The sequence below is a fragment of the Crocuta crocuta genome, unplaced genomic scaffold (assembly GCF_008692635.1).
Source record: "Crocuta crocuta isolate KB4526 unplaced genomic scaffold, BGI_CrCroc_1.0 scaffold59, whole genome shotgun sequence".
NCBI classification, from domain to species: domain Eukaryota; kingdom Metazoa; phylum Chordata; class Mammalia; order Carnivora; family Hyaenidae; genus Crocuta; species Crocuta crocuta.
The window spans coordinates 2,466,610-2,482,293 of record NW_027551578.1 but is presented as its reverse complement, the minus strand read 5'-3'; the positions used below and the strand labels follow the sequence as shown (position 1 = coordinate 2,482,293).

At 43.0% G+C, this 15,684-nt stretch overlaps 1 protein-coding gene across 3 annotated transcripts in view; it reads left to right on the top strand.

Moving 5' to 3' along the window:
- Positions 1-243: 243 nt before the first annotated feature.
- Positions 244-15,684, top strand: part of EGLN1 (egl-9 family hypoxia inducible factor 1) — a 57,032-nt gene continuing 41,591 nt past the window's right edge. For all 3 annotated transcript variants that reach the window (XM_077751645.1, XM_077751644.1, XM_077751643.1), the window contains exon 1: positions 244-553. In XM_077751645.1, the coding sequence (XP_077607771.1) occupies positions 266-553 (288 nt within the window). In that variant the 5' untranslated portion in view covers positions 244-265. The remainder of the gene's footprint in view (positions 554-15,684) is intronic.

Below are 15,684 nucleotides of genomic sequence, written 5' to 3'. Positions count from 1 at the left end.
AATTCCTGGATTCAGTCCCAGTCCTGCGTGACCTTGGGCAAGTTACTTTACTTCTCTGAATTTCCGTTTCCTCCTAGGCAAAACACACGCGCACACACACAAACCCACAAAAAAGCAAAACCAGGCGAGAGCCACCTTGCAGCGTAGACTGGGGCGCGCCTAGAGCACACCGGGTGGGCCCTAAACAAATAGCAGCCATCTTCTAGGCCCCCGCTCGGCGCCGCTCTCCCCAGCAGNGCTGGCGCTGGAGTACATCGTGCCGTGCATGAACAAGCACGGCATCTGTGTGGTGGACGACTTCCTGGGCAAGGAGACCGGGCAGCAGATCGGCGACGAGGTGCGCGCCCTGCACGACACCGGCAAGTTCACGGACGGGCAGCTGGTCAGCCAGAAGAGTGACTCGTCCAAGGACATCCGAGGCGATAAGATCACCTGGATCGAGGGCAAGGAGCCCGGCTGCGAAACCATCGGGCTGCTCATGAGCAGCATGGACGACCTGATCCGCCACTGTAACGGGAAGCTGGGCAACTACAAAATCAATGGCCGGACGAAAGTAAGTGAGTGCTAGGGGGTGGCGCTGGACATCCCTTACTGGGCGGGCAGCCCCCTTCCCCGGCGACGCGAGCCGCTCAGGGCGGAGGAGCATGGCTCGTCCGGTACAAAAGTCATTTCCTTCTTGTGTGGCACCCCATAAGAAAAAAAGGATAGAATCCGTACAATAGGTGCTTATCTAGGTAGCTCCTTTCTCTGGGTTCACTGTTTTCCACTTAACAGCCCGTTTACCAACCTCTCTGAGTGCATGTTTGGTGGCTAAACTCCCTTTCACTTTGCTATTTTTTTTTTTGTCATTTTTTTCCCCCGTTGCAGTGTTAGTCGATTCAGATCCCCCGCCCCGCGTTTTGGGGATGTTAGAGTAGGGCCCGAAGCAAAAGCTGGTTCTGCATGTCTTGTGTCTGCATGTGCTCTTCAGTTCTCTGTGGCGTTGGAGCCGGTGGTCAGATTCTGGTTTACAGAGTGGAACGCTGTGTTCAGTGTAAGAATGTGCCAACTCGACCACGAAAAGATATATTTAAAATAGGCATGTAGGCAGAAGACTCCCCGTATTCAGGAGGAGCTTGGCTGCTCCCTTCTCTCCCGTGGCTCTCTCCCCCCTCCCTGTCCCTTCTGCTTTGAAACCCACTAGGAAACGGAGAATGAAGTATTTCCGTCTTTAGACCTTTCAGTGTAGGTAGGTTACATTTTTAGCATAGGTTTCCTTTATTTGCTTTGTTAGTATAATCCTTCTGTTGAAAAAGCTGTGTTGTAGCTTCCTGGAAAGAAAACAACAACACGGAATTGGAGCTGGAGGGAGGGCTCGTTCTCAAGTCTCAATTTGGTGGAATCTCTTTGTTTTCTCTTGTTTTTTCCCCAACAGATTCTTTGGTTCGTACCTACCCTAATCCCTTTTCCCTCCTCTACACGGTAAACGGGAGACTCTTCCCTCCTTAATACTCTCGTCCACTTCTTTTTCATTTCACTTCCCAGGTCTTCATCTTTTCTTTGTATCCAGCTCTTCCCCAGGCCGCCCCACTCCACCCTCCTCCACCATCAATCTCGGTCTGATTTTTTGAGTTTTGAGAGCTTGTCTTAGGAGGTTGTCACATGCGTGTGTGTGTGCGTGCGCACGGGTGTGTGTGTGTGCACACGCCTGCTTCACTCTTGTTTCTAGTTCTTTTGTGTGTTGTCAGGGCATCTATTTTAGCGGTGGTTACGGGTGACTCTCAGGCTGCCTGAAAGGCTGAGCATAAGGCAATGAGGAAAGTTCTAAAGGTGAGAATCTTGTGGGGGGAACTACAACGCCAAGTCTAATTTGTATATTGCCGCTTCATTAGTGGATGAAGGCACTTGTCGTAAGGTCGTGTAGTTTGAAAAAAAAAAATGAGTAACTGACTAATGTTAAGCTGGAAGAGAAAAAGGAGCCTGATTTGACCTCAGTCTTGGTCTCCAATGAGAATTACGTTTATATTTTTTTTTTAAAAACTTTGTCATAGATCAGATCTGAATATAGTCACGGACCGTAGAGCGGGACAGGAACTAGCTTGCAGGAATATTAACACAGCTCTTTGCAGACTGACCAGAGTAGTTAGTTGAGGCATAAGGTTAAGGTGAAGTCATGAAGATATTAATGTTCGAAATCTTCCTTGATCTGCTCTCATTAGTTAATTTAGCTTTCCGAGTTAACCTAAGCCCTCTCCTATTTTCCCTGTTTTCACCTGTGTTCAGGGAAGGGACAGTAGTCAGCCTAGCTGTTAGACAAGTTGCTTATCAGGGGGAGGCTGTTAGAAAATAGACACGTCCTTCCTCGGGCGTCCCAGTGACTGAAGGGAACAGTAGTTGAGGTTTTAAATCGCTTGACTGCATCGTATTATCGTATGAGAATATGATAAAGGACTCGCTGAAGGAAGGTCAGACTCTAAACTCTTCAGATGGATATTTTGCTCACGTTGGTTTTCAGGGCACAATTTGAAAATATGTTTGTGATTGTTGGGAATCCCTTTCATTGTATTTGGTTGAGCCAGGTTTTGTTAAGCGTGTTTAATCGTGTAATTCTAGTATTGCTAAAAAAAAAACCCCAAAGATCTTGCTTTGAGGGAATGGGAAGGCAGTTGGATTATTAGCCACCGTGCATTGACCCACCACAGTGGATGAGGCACCAGATTAAGCCCAGGACAGACATGAACTCAATAATCTTCATCCTACGAAGTAGGTAGTAGTATTCCTGATTTACATTTGAGGATATTTCAGGGCTGACTTGCCTAAGGCCTACCACTTAGGATAACCTCACTGGGATTCAGATGTAGGTCCTTCAGATATCAAGCCGCAGGCTTTTTCTACTACAGTGCATGTGGGTAGGATATAGATAGGATGTAGATTACTTAGCACACTACTGGAACTAAATTTGATAGCTTTTATTGACAGTGGTGGCATTAGTTTTGTATGTGAATAAGTGTACTTTATGGTTGGGCTCCATAAATTTTTATTAGGTGACTGCACAATGCTTACTTCAGATGTTTAGTTCAGTATCTGAAAAGCCACTTTGTAGTTAGTTAGCCATTTCAACGACGGTCATTTCGGCATAACTTGTAAGAGGGGCAGAATACGGGGACAAAATGGGATTGGAAAGAGGGTCTTCAAGTAAGAATGTTGTTCTTTACAACACTAGAGTGATTTAAAAAGTTAACTTGCGTCAAACGTGTCGTGTTTTTCTCACTTACCTCTTCATAGCAACTCTGCAAAAGAGGTAGATTGTTGATCCATCTTTGTAGTGTGTAGATTAGGAAAGCGAGTGTCAGAGAATCGCGCACTCATTGGAAAATCATGCAGCATGACTTACATTGAAGTTTTCTGCCCAAGATTCCGATGTCCTTTTATATTTTTATTATCTACTCCGTGTGGTCTCTGTGTGTCTGAAGGCCTGATAATCAGATGAAGTATATTGGCCTTTGGCTCATTCCGCGTGAGACTTTGATTTCCCCCAAGTTTCTACTTCACTCATGCTTATCTGGCCCACTGTTTGTCCAACTGCTTTAAAAGAGGAACTGAAGGTAAGAATGAAGTAATACGCGAGGACACTGATGTAACCCAGCGGCAAGTTTCCACTTTCTCTGGCCCTTTTTTCGGGATTTCCCCCTCTTTTGCTTCAGACTGACCTTTGATCCCATTTCCTTTCTCACACCCTTTCTTCAGCTGGCCGTGGTGTTCAGCCGGAAGAAATCAGGGTCTCTGCTGATTTGTGGGCTCTAAGAAATCATAGGTGCCTTGGCTTGGGTGGGGACAGACAAGGAGCACAGACCCGCTGGGATCACGGGGAAATGCCCAACCTTAAGGGAGTGATCAGGTAGATTGAGGCGAAGAAGCCCATTACACATCTGAGATTTTTCATGAGTGTCGGCAGTTAGTCTGCCGTGGCCAATTATGGCTTTTAGAGCAAAGAATGGGATGGGGATTATTATCACTACCGTAGACATGTGACGGTGACAGCTCTTCTAGATGTTACAAACAAAACTTCCTTCTCAATCTACTTCTGCCGCTTTTCTCTGTACTCTTGACATCCACCGTGCACAAAGAGGAGCAGCCTGTTTAATGTTTTAATAGCTGTATCAGTCTTAAAGATCAAAGTCCGTTATTCCGTATGCAGAAGGGTTGAAAACAGGGCAGCTGCAGTAATGACTGTAGTGCTTTACAGTTAAAAGAGATACCTTTGGACTGAAAGAGTGGTCTGTGTAGGTTGTGATGGAATCCAGTTCAACTTCGTAGGAAAGTGTTTTGTATGGTGAGTTAGTTTACATGTAGTTCTCATATAAGGTAACTCCCTTCATTCTAAAGGAATTTCATTTAAAAGAAATTTTTTAATGTTGATTCATTTTTGAGAGAGAGAGAGAGAGAGAGAGAGAGACAGGCAGAGAGAAAGGGAGACACAGACTGGGAAGCAGGCCCCAGGCTCTGAGCTACCAGCACAGCGCCCAGTGTGGGGCTCGAACTCAGGAACTGTGAGATCATAACCTGAGTGGAAGTCAGACACTTAACCCACTGAGCCACCCAGGCACCCCCAAGGAATTTTATTTTATATTAAAAGAGGTTTGGGGGTGCCGAATGGCTCAGGCAGTCAAACGTCTGACTCTTGATTTCCGCTCAGGTCATGATCTCCTGGTTCATGGGACTGAGCCTCGTGTTGGGGTCTGCACTGACAGCATGGAGCCTGCTTAGGATTCTCTTGCTCTCACTCTCTCTCTTTCTTGCTCTTTCAGTCTCTCTCTCTCTTTCTCTCTCTGTCTGTCCCCCACCCCACCCCCTGCCTTTTGCCCACTCATGCCTGCACTCTCTCTCTCTCAAAATTTAAAAAAACAAAACAAAACAAAAAACTTTAAAAGGGGTTTTTGTTTGCATGTAGAGAATTCTTCACTTATCTATTACCTAGTAAGCTACAGAAATATCCCACAAGACCGTAGTCACACAGGAGGACAGCATCTGAACGTGGAAGGATGGTGGACTTTGTGCTGTGGTTCAGTCTGGCTGGGCTCCTGGATCTGCCACTATTTCTGTGTCCTTGAGCCATTTGCTTAGTATTTCTGAGCTTCAGTGAGTGACTCCATTTGCACAGTGGTGTTAAATCATACCTGCCTTTTCTGCCTCGCAGGCTTGCTGTGAGGAGTGCATATAATTATGCATATAAAGGCACTTTTAAAATTTTAAATCATGGTTATGAAACCTTTGTTAACTGTTACTCTTCTCATCTTAAAAGTTTTCAGTTTTTCTGAATCATTCCATAAGAATTCTATGCTTTTCCTGTCTTTTCCCCACTTATAACCCAGAGGGGAAGAGACCAAGAATGATCACCCATTTTTGATCTGACCGTTGCCTCCCCCTGCCACCTCAACACATACTTTTCTTTTTTAAACAGAGGAAAGAGGTCCCAGAGAGGTTAAGTGACTTGTTCAAGGCCATAGAGCTTCTAACTGACAGAACTGACTGACATTTGATCCACTTCATTCTTACATCTGCAGCTATATGCTGCATCTCATGGAAAATGGACATATTCCTACTTAGCTAATTTTGGTGTATTTTATGCCATTTTTGAGAATTCCTGGAACATTTAAAACTTCTCTTTTCTTCTCCTTTTATTCCTCTCATTGTGTCTGACCTTCTAGTTAAAATTTTCCTCTTTTGGTTCATTCCTCCCTAATTTCCCTAGATGTTCTTTATTCACCTTCTTTTCTCTCCTCTAACTTTCAGGCCATTCAGGCCATTTTCCTGAAGCAGGCTGATCCTCGCATGTTTCCTTAGTAGGAACTATCTTTCCACTGTGCATTTCTGATTTACACGTTCCTTAGTTCCCTGTTTTCCTCCCCCACCCCCTGCCTTTTTTTCCCCCCACTATCAGACTGCAAATCTATCTTCATTCATCTTCAGTGTTTTCTGAAGCCTGTGCCTTGCCGGTGTGCCTTTAGGTAGATGTTATCAGCTTAGTCTTTTTGTTTTTTGTTTGTTTGTTAGAGAGAGAAAACATAAGGGGAGGAGAGGGGCAGAAAGAGAGAATCTTTTTTTTTTTTTTTCTAATGTTTATTTACCTACTTTGTGTGAGAGAGAGAGCATGTGAGCAGGTGAAAGGCAGAGAGGGAGGGAAGGGGAGAGAAGCCCAAGGAGGCTTCTTGCTGTCAGCACTGAGGCTCTGAGCCTCACAGCCTCACGTAGGGCTTGATCCCACAACCCTGAGATCATGACCTTAGCCAAAATCAAGAGTTGGATGTGCAACTGACCGAGCCACCTAGGTGCTCCTATATAATTTTTTGCTTTGCTCCTATTCCATTTTTTGCTCTAGACCTTTAAAGTGAAACCAAATTTTGCAGCGTCCCTTTTGTTTGAACCCATGCTTAGATGGGTTTCATGGATGCAGTTTACTACTATTCTTGCATTTTGCTACCATGCTTGCATTCTGACTCCTTTTCCACTCTGCCTTTGTTTCTGTACTTGAAACACTGTAACTGTAGGATGGCATTCTTGTCATTTATTGAACCATATTTAAAGCTTTTCTTGGACTCTTAGTCCAGCTCTAAGCTTTCTGTTCTAAAAAAACAAGACAAAACAAAAACGAACAGTCTTCCTTTAAACTAGTTTTTTTTCACACTTGTGTTTCCTGGTCCAAACTCGGAACTGTTCTGCCACCTTTACTGGGATGTTTTGTACTTCATTATCACATTTTCCCAGAACCAGCTCACAGTTCTATTTCCACAGGGCTGTGGTATATCTAGTATCTGTAGTCTCTCCTTGCTCTTGAAACCACTCTAATATTTTCATGAGTTTGGAGACCTCATATTCCTTATTTGATGTCCCAAATCCCATTTCTTTACCAAAGCAAAGTGTATGTACCCTTGGTTCCCCCTTATTCCTGTCCTGTGAGTCCTATTTTGATAATCTTTTCCTTCATTCTTTCTTTCACCAAATATGAAGTGAGCCCTTTGCTGCTCTAGGAGCTCGGAATACCTGAACAGCAGCAAAAATCCCTTGTTCTCATGGGGCTTAAGTTCTGCTTGAAAGGTGGGGAGGGACCGACCGTCAATAGACAAGCATATAAGTAAATATATAACATGTTGGATAGCAGATATTAAGGCAGAAGATAGACAAGGCAGATATTAAGGCAAAAAAATAAATGGGGTACTCTCTGAGGATCCCTAAAGTAGTAAGACAATATTTAAGGAGACACTTGAACAGAGCAAGGACCTGGGTTATATGGATCCATGCAAGAACATTACAAGTAAAGACAGACAGCAAATACAACGGCCCTGACGCAGTCAGTGTGCTCGGCCCTGACATGGAACGTGCTCAGTGTGTTGGGAAAACGAGGAGAGCACTGTGGATGTAGCAGAGCGAGGGAGGGGTTGCAGTAAGAGCTGCAGTCAGGGAAGTGGTGGGAGAGGAAGGGAGATCAGTTCATGTAGGATTTTGCCTGGTAGGCAGGGATGGTGGGTTCTATCCTCGGTGATGGGGAGGCCCTTGGAGATTTTGTTTTAAAAGCTGTCTGGGGCTGCTGGGTGGGAGTAGACTGGAGGGGAGCAGGCCCTCCAAGGTGGTGGCTCAAATCAGAGTAGTCACTGCAGACACGGTGAAAGTGGGTTGGATTCTGGGTCTATTTTCAAAGTGGTTTCAGTGAGATTTGCTGATGGATTTGATGCGCGGTATGAAAGAAAGGATGGAGTCAGAGTGACTCCAAGGGCTTTGGCTTGAGCATTGGAAGGAAATAATTATTATTTTGTTTTGCCCTAACTCTTCTGCCTTTCTTCTCTTGCCCCACTTTTTCGGTTTCTATTTATAGCCGATTGTTGACACTTGTTGTGCAGCCAGAGCTACGGAAAAAAGTTCTATGCTCTTCTTTTGCACATTCCTTCAAGTTGGCTGTGCTTGCTGCTACTGTTGTTGACCTTACAGCCCGTCTTTTCTTCTCCAGCAGCTTCACGGCTGCTTTGCACAGCGTGTGCTCCCGTCAGCCCTATGGCGGGGGCTGCCTGCAGGCATTACTGCGGGAAAACTTGTCACATTTCTGGAGCCGTCCACAAGCCTGGTTGTGCCTTTTTCCATGAACTGCTCACTTACGATGGCTTATAGATACAAATCACGTACAAAGAATTACATAGATTGTGAAAGTTTAAGGAAGTACTGGAGAAAATTGAATGGTTCGGTGTGAGAGACAAGTATAGATTTTAGATTAAATGTCCAGATAAAGTCAGAAATAAAAGACCTTCATGTAAATAACGCTGTTGAAAATCAAACTACAGTAGAAAATTGAGAAGAGCTAGAAGGAAAATAAAATGTCAAAAATAATCCCATCGACACATAGAGAGATCACAGGACGATGTGATAGCTTCCTATAGTAAGTAAGGAGGGGATATGTTTATGGTAGATTGGGGACCATATTCAGTGGTCTGAAAAGATGCTAGAGAAATAGTTCTAATCTCCTTATTGATAAGTTCCCATTAAAATACTGTATCCAGGACTTTGAAGCCTTGGTTTTGACTCCAGGGTAAGGGAAGGGCACAGAAGTATAGATAAACATTAGGTTATTGTGTATGAAATTGGTTTTAAAAATTCAAAACCCGAAGAGTGCAACATGAGCTTATAGAATTCAGAAATCTATACTTTCAATTTAATTCAAACAACTTCAGTTTAGGACTAAGTAATAAAACCTAGATAGAAAATATCAAATCTAGACAATTAATTGCAAAGGTCTAATCAGGATTTTCGAGTAATCAAAAACAAATGCATCTGAATTTTTTCTCAGTATTGGTACTCAGTTCTCATCTATAAATGGTAACTAGAAGTTCAGAGTCTATAGTTTTGTCTTATAATTTATCCTTCATTCTAGCTCTAGGCAGTTTTTACCTTCTGTTGTGCCTTCCTCTGACTTCTTGGCACTTTTCCTCTGAAATAGATGTCTTAAAAGTTATTTTTTTAAAAAATGTTGTTTATTTTTGAGAGAGTATGAGTGGGTAGAGAGAGAGGGAGACACAGAATCCGAAGCAGTCTCCAGGCCTCAGCTGTCAGCACAGAGTCTGAAATGGGGCTCAGGCCCATGAACTGCGCGATCGTGACCTTAGCCAAAGCTGGACACCTAACCAACTGAGCCACCGAGGCTCTGCTACCTCAAAGTTTTTTCTTGAAGTTCAGTTCTCAGTTTTCTCCTCACCACTGTCAGAAGACACAGGTAGGAAGATCTTGAAACATCTTATGTTTCTATGCTTTTCTTTTGCCTATTGCTACATACACACCACCCCGAAATGTAGTGGCTTAAAAGATTTATTATCTCACAATTCCTGAAAATCAGGAATCTGGGCACAGCCTAGCTTCATCCTCACCTTTACTGTCCCTCAGGATGCTGGCAAGGGCCTGTGCTCTCTTCCCCAGGCTTCACTGGGGTCTGTCTGCTTCCAAGCTCCCTCTCTGGGTGTTGGGGGCATTCATTTTCTCATGGGTGCTTGGACTGAGGACCTCAGTTCCTTGCCGTGTGGGTCTCTCCAAAATGGAGCTTGAGTCATCCAAGCGTGCAAGCCAAGAACGCCCTAGCAAGCCGGAAGTCCCAGGCTTTCGCAGCCTAACCACAGAGACACCCATCACCTGTACTGGATTGGATTCTTTTGTTAGCAGCAACTCAGGAGATTGATTCCACGCTCAAGGGGAAGGAATTACACAGGGTGTGAATGCATTTCTTAAATTGTTTCTTCCTTTGCTGTGTGTGCTCCTTAAATGTTACTGTTCTTCACGGTCTGTGGTTCGTCTTCTCTCTTCGCTCTAGTCAATGCTTTTTTTCTCCCTGGCTGATACCGTGATGCGCTCGGGAAGCACAGGTTCTTAGGTTAGTTTGCCTGTGTTCAAACCCTGGGTTAGCTACTTAATTGTGCTCTGATTTTAGTTGGGCACATTTTCTAACAATTAAAGCATCAGCTTCCTCATTGGTATAATAGGAGTTAGTAGTGCCTAATTCAGTAATGTTCGTTTGAAGATAGATGAGATAGGAGCTCACCAGATGATCAGTTAGTGCTCGTTTTATATTGACTGTAACTGTAATAATGGAGAGGAACACCATGACTTCAGCTAGTAGGATTTGTCAGAGACTCCTTGATCTGTGTCTACCCTGGCATCTGCCAAGGACTAATGGACACCTCCACCTGATGTTCTGAAAGTACTGCCAACTCAGCGTGATCAAGACTGAAGTGCCCTCCAAGTTTCCCATTGGAGGGCATGAGGGTTGGTGAGGCTATGCGGTGGAGAGAGAGGGGGATCAGGTTTAAAACTGGTCCTGTCTGTGAACTGCATTTATGTTTTCAACAACTATTTACAGAGTCCCCAGTATGTGCCAGGATCATTGCTAGGCAAGTCAAGGTCATTCTCTTTGCCATCCTGGAGTTTCATTGTTCGAGGGGAAGACAACCTTGAGCCTGCAATCCCGTGTGTGATGGAGGTTGAGGGGAAGTTCGAGATCCCACATGAGCTTGTTTGAGGAGACCTAACTTGGTCTGCATGTCAGAGAAGGTCTCTCGGAAGAAGCAGTGATTTAGACTGAGGCGTCCAGCGGCTCAGTCCATTTCAGTGGAGGAAGCCCGTCGAAAGTCTCCAGGCCTGAAAAGAGCACGACGTTTCAGAAGAACGAACATCCCTTCTTTTATGACTATGGGAATTTTGCTCATTTAAAAATTATTTTCTACCCGTGTCTTGTTCCTGTTTCCATTTACACTGTCCTGTTGAGACCAAACTTCTCTCTCTAGATTATTACAGAAGTCTATTTTTTTCCTCTTTGTGTGTTTCCTTTCCAGTCCATTCTGTCCTGGTGTTACGTTCCCAAAACACAGATCATATCATTATCCTGCTTGAAAATCTTTGTTTCCCCCGAAGTCTTGGTATGCCATACGAACTTTTTTTTTTTTTTAAAAGATCATTTCTCACCTAATAAACTTTCTACTTCTGCCACTCAAGCCTTCTGGCAGGTTCCTTGAACCTGCGTTCACTTTCCACCTCTGTGCGTTTCCCTGGCTCTCCCTGTGTGGAAAGGTGGTGGTGGTGGGGGTTTCTGTGAGTTGAGGCTTGCCCCACTTCTGCTAAGCAGAGTTACAATTCTATCCTGTGTGTTATCGTGACACTTCTTATCAGTGCTAGATGACTTTCTGCAATGGTGGGGCTCCCTTCCTAAGTGTGAGCACTTGAGGATGGGACCCCTGTCTTACCCGTGCTGCATGATGCTCGTCACGTCACGTGAGACATCCAGAGGCATCCAGTAAGTATTGTATTCCAGCTGCCACTGCACTATTCTGATTGAGGTTTTGATCACTTTCCACCTGGATTGTTACACAACATTATTATTTGTTCCTTCATTCACTCTTAATACACTCTTTGTATCCATCGTGTATAAATTCACCAACATCTGTCGAAAGCTTACTCGGACATCTCCTGAGTTTTATTTAAAGGAGACGGTTTGCTTCTTATGCATGTAATGCTCACTGACTGTTTACGCCCGCACCACGTGTCCCTTTGTCTTCTTCGCTTCTCCTCTTTGCCAAACAAGCACTACTACTGCCAGCCTGTTTTCTCCCTGCTGCCCTTCTCATTCTGCCCAGCACGTCTGTGAATTCTTTCACTGGTTTATGACCCCCACACCCCTGCTCTAGCAATTTAAATCCTCTGCATTCTTTAAGACCTAGCTCAAATCCCATCCCCAAATATCTCCTTGAACTTTGTGCCTCCACTGACATCTCTTTTCTCAACAACTTTGTACACCATGTATTCCTGATGTATCTTCTCCAGAAAGTGAGAAGGACAGAGGGGCTGTTTATAGTGTTCTGACTTACTCAAAGCACCTTTTGTTGTTATTCATGGTTTTTGTTTTTCATACATATGAACACTTAGTGAGTCGGACCCAGCCGCCCTGCCCTGCACCACAGCGCCCTTCACCCTGCTTCCCCTTATTTCCATCTCACTTTTAAAACTACAGTAAGAGTTTCTGAAAGTTCATGAGGGTTTCTGTCCTATTGTGATCAGCATTCCTTTCTGTGCTTACTGGGCTGCTACTAGTCCCTATTTTTCCAGATAAAAATAACCCATGCCAATATGGCCTAAACTATTTTTAACTCCTAAGCCTGGGTGCTGTGAAGGTAAAATGAAGTTTCATGCCATTGCCTAGGCCCAAAGTCCGTTGATCAGGTTACAGATGGCCATAGAATCCTGCACGTCCGTGAACCTCAAGGGGGATGGGCCCATGGGCGTATCTTCCCTCCGTCAGCCCCACGGGTGGCATGAGAATCCCCAGGGAACATGGCGTCACTTCAAAACAAAGCAACATAATAAACATGATGTTGAAAGTGACTCCTTGTGTACTCTTCTGCATGACCTGGAAGAGAAGCTTGTGGCTAGCAAGCCGACAACAAGGTTTGGCATTGATACCACGTGATTAATATACAAAGTAAAAATTTTCAAGAGCAAACTTTTAAACTTCTAAAATTATTCTACTTTTGATTTGGTTTTAGAACTATATTCAGAATTTCAAATAACATTGAAGATTTAAGAGTGATATTTGAGGGCATGGGTTAAACAAGGTGAGACATACTTCTTTATGATCAGAAAACCTGTGACTTTAACCACATTCAGGCATTTGATCAGCTTGGGGGAAACTGTTGCTCTAACTGTTCCAAGAGAGCACTAGTAGTGCTGATGATGGAAACCAGTCAGTGTCATGGTCATTTGAATTTGGTCTTGAAATGTGTTCAGACATTCGTATGCTTAAAAAGAATTGTGCTTCCTAAATTTGCTGAATTTTGGTACTTACAATGTATTTTCCTTCTCTTAGTACAGTCTTTGGGTAGGTGAGGAAAATAGTCTGAGATTTTATATTTACTGCAGATAATTCATGTGCGAAAGAATGGTTGTAGTTTTGGGTGCATACAACTCAGAGTGTTGTGTATCAGGTTTTTTTTTTTTTTTTAATGTTTATTTATTCTTGAGGCGGGGGGAGAGAATGTGCACAAGCAGGGGAGGGCAGAGAGAGAGGGAGACACAGAATCTGAGGCTGGCTCCAGGCTCCGAGCTGTCACCACAGAGCCTGACACAGGTCTCGAACTCACAAACTTGGAGATCACGACGTGAGCCAAAGTCAGGCACTTAACTGACTGAGCCACCCAGGTGCCCCTATATCAGATTTTTTGAATAAAGAAAACCTAGGCTAAAAATTGTGTATAATAATAACATCCTTCCCCAATAGCTTAGAAGTTTTTTTTTCAAGGTAATTATGTAAGTTAGTGGTTTATAACTTTGTTTTGCTTCTGGACCCCTTTGGGAATCTAATGGAAGCTGTGCAGTTTTCCACCCTAATGAAGAAAATACATGTGAAGTTTTGCTTAATTATAACACATATCCATAGACCCAACATTAAGAACACTTATTACAAGAAAAGTTCTAAAGAGTAAAGCATTTAAAAATTTTAAGCATTTAAAAATTAAATGCTTATTGTAAATTGAAGTTTGTTTTTTCTTTTTTCTTCTTTTTTTTTTTAAATAATTTAATGTTTATTTTTGAGAGAGAGAGGGAGAGAGAGAGTGGCAGTAGGGGAGAGGCAGAGAGAGAGGGAGACACAGGGTCCGAAGCAGGCTCCAGGCTCNGCAAGATTTCTTTATTTATTCAGTTGCTGTTCCTCCCCTGTGTCTGTAGAACTATGCCTGGGATTCACCCCCACCCCCCTCCACCCCCCCATGATAGTACTCAAGTTATAGAGTACTTAAAACCAGTGGTGAAGATGTATGGACATCTGAAAGATGTCTGCCTCATACGATCTGGATATAATAAAACAAAACAAAGGTAACTGGCATGTACCAAGGTGGAAACCATGAGCTTAGTACCTCTCCAAACGTATGCACTAGGTTAAGCCTTGGTTTAGAATTCTAGATGTGCAGTTCCATGAGACCGAGAACCTTTATCCATAAGGATTAACACTGCATTGCGATTCTTTCTCTTTTTTCTCTTCCCTTTATACTGTCTTATTCCCTGCTTCCATTGCGTGTGTTCATGTGTGTTTTGCTTTTATTTTGGTTTCTCGCTTGTTACTGGCATTTCAGTAAGATTCAGTTGAATTTTAAAAAAAATGAAAACCTTAGTAACAGTGCGCCAGGGCCCCGGGAGTAGGGGTACTCTCTCACTAACAGAAATGAAACTAGAATTCATATTGGTTGGTTTTATTTATATTAAAGATAGTTCCTAGAATTGTTAAGATCTAAAGCATCTCTTGGTAGTTTGGGTAGAAAGTATCTTTAAAATACATAAAACAATTTGTTCATATTGCTAGTTTCTAGGAGCTGTGTTGCTGCATGATAACAAGGAGGTATTTCTCTAATGTAGACTTACTCTAAAGTTTCGTACAGGTGTTTCTTTGTCTTAGAATTGTCCAGAGAAAGGGAGGACAGGGGAAAGAGGAGATTGTTGACAGGAGCCAGGAATGGGAATAGACCGGCTGCCCTACTCTGGGTTCTTGTCCTCTGTCTGAGTGCCGAGCAAGTCACTCAGCACTTCTCCTTGTTTCTTTTATCGATGAAGTGGGAATCACATTGACCTATTTAAAAGGAGAAATATTGAATAATTGATTATTGTAAGAGGCTTTTTTTTTTTTAATTATTACTATATTTGTTAAGATTTTACTTTATAATCTCCACACCCAGCGCAGGGCTCGAACCCATAAGACCGAGATCAAGAGTCGCACACTCTCACCAACTGAGCCAGCCAGGAGCTCCCTGTAAGAAACTTTTTAAAAAGTGATGGTATTTTTAGCTTTCTGGAGCACCTTTCCAGATTGTTAGGACTTGGCCTCCGCTGCCCTTAACTCTAGACCTTTGTTCTGCATCATGCTGATGAACATTAGCATCACAAGTTAAAGTTCAGTTCTAGATTCTGAATTCTTGACTTGTCTTTAATGGGATGTCAGAACCTTATTTTTATTTATTTATTTATTTATTTATTTGTTTTATTTTCATTCCAGCTAGTTAACATACATTGTTATATTAGTTTCAGGTGTACAATATAGTGATTCAGCAATTTTATACATTACTCAGCTCATCATGCTAAGAGTACACTCTTCTCCCCTTCACCTATTTCACCAATCCCCACCACCTACCTCCTTTCTCTGTAGTTATAGTTTACTGGTTTTCTCTTTTTTCTTTGTTCATTTGTCTTATTTCTTAAATTCCAAATAGGAGTGGAATTATATGGTATTTCTCTTTCTCTGAATGACTTATATTGCTTAGTGTTACACTCTCTAGCTCCATCCATGTTGTTGCAGATGGCAAAATTTCATTCTTTTTCAGTCATATATATGTATATATCCCACATCTTCTTTGTCCATTCACGTATCGGCTGAATGGATACTTGCAAGGGCTGCTTCCATATTTTGGCTGTTGTAAATAATGCTGCAGTAAAGGTAGGGGTGCATATATCTTTTCAAATTAGTATTGTTGTATTCTTTGGGCAAATATCCAGTAGTAGAATTACTGGATGGTAGTGGTAATTCTGTTTTTAATTTTTTGAAGACCCTCCATACTGTTTTCCACAAGTGGCTGCACCAGTTTGCGTTCCCACCAGCAGTGCGCAAGGGTTCCATTTTCTCTACATTCTTGCCAACACTTG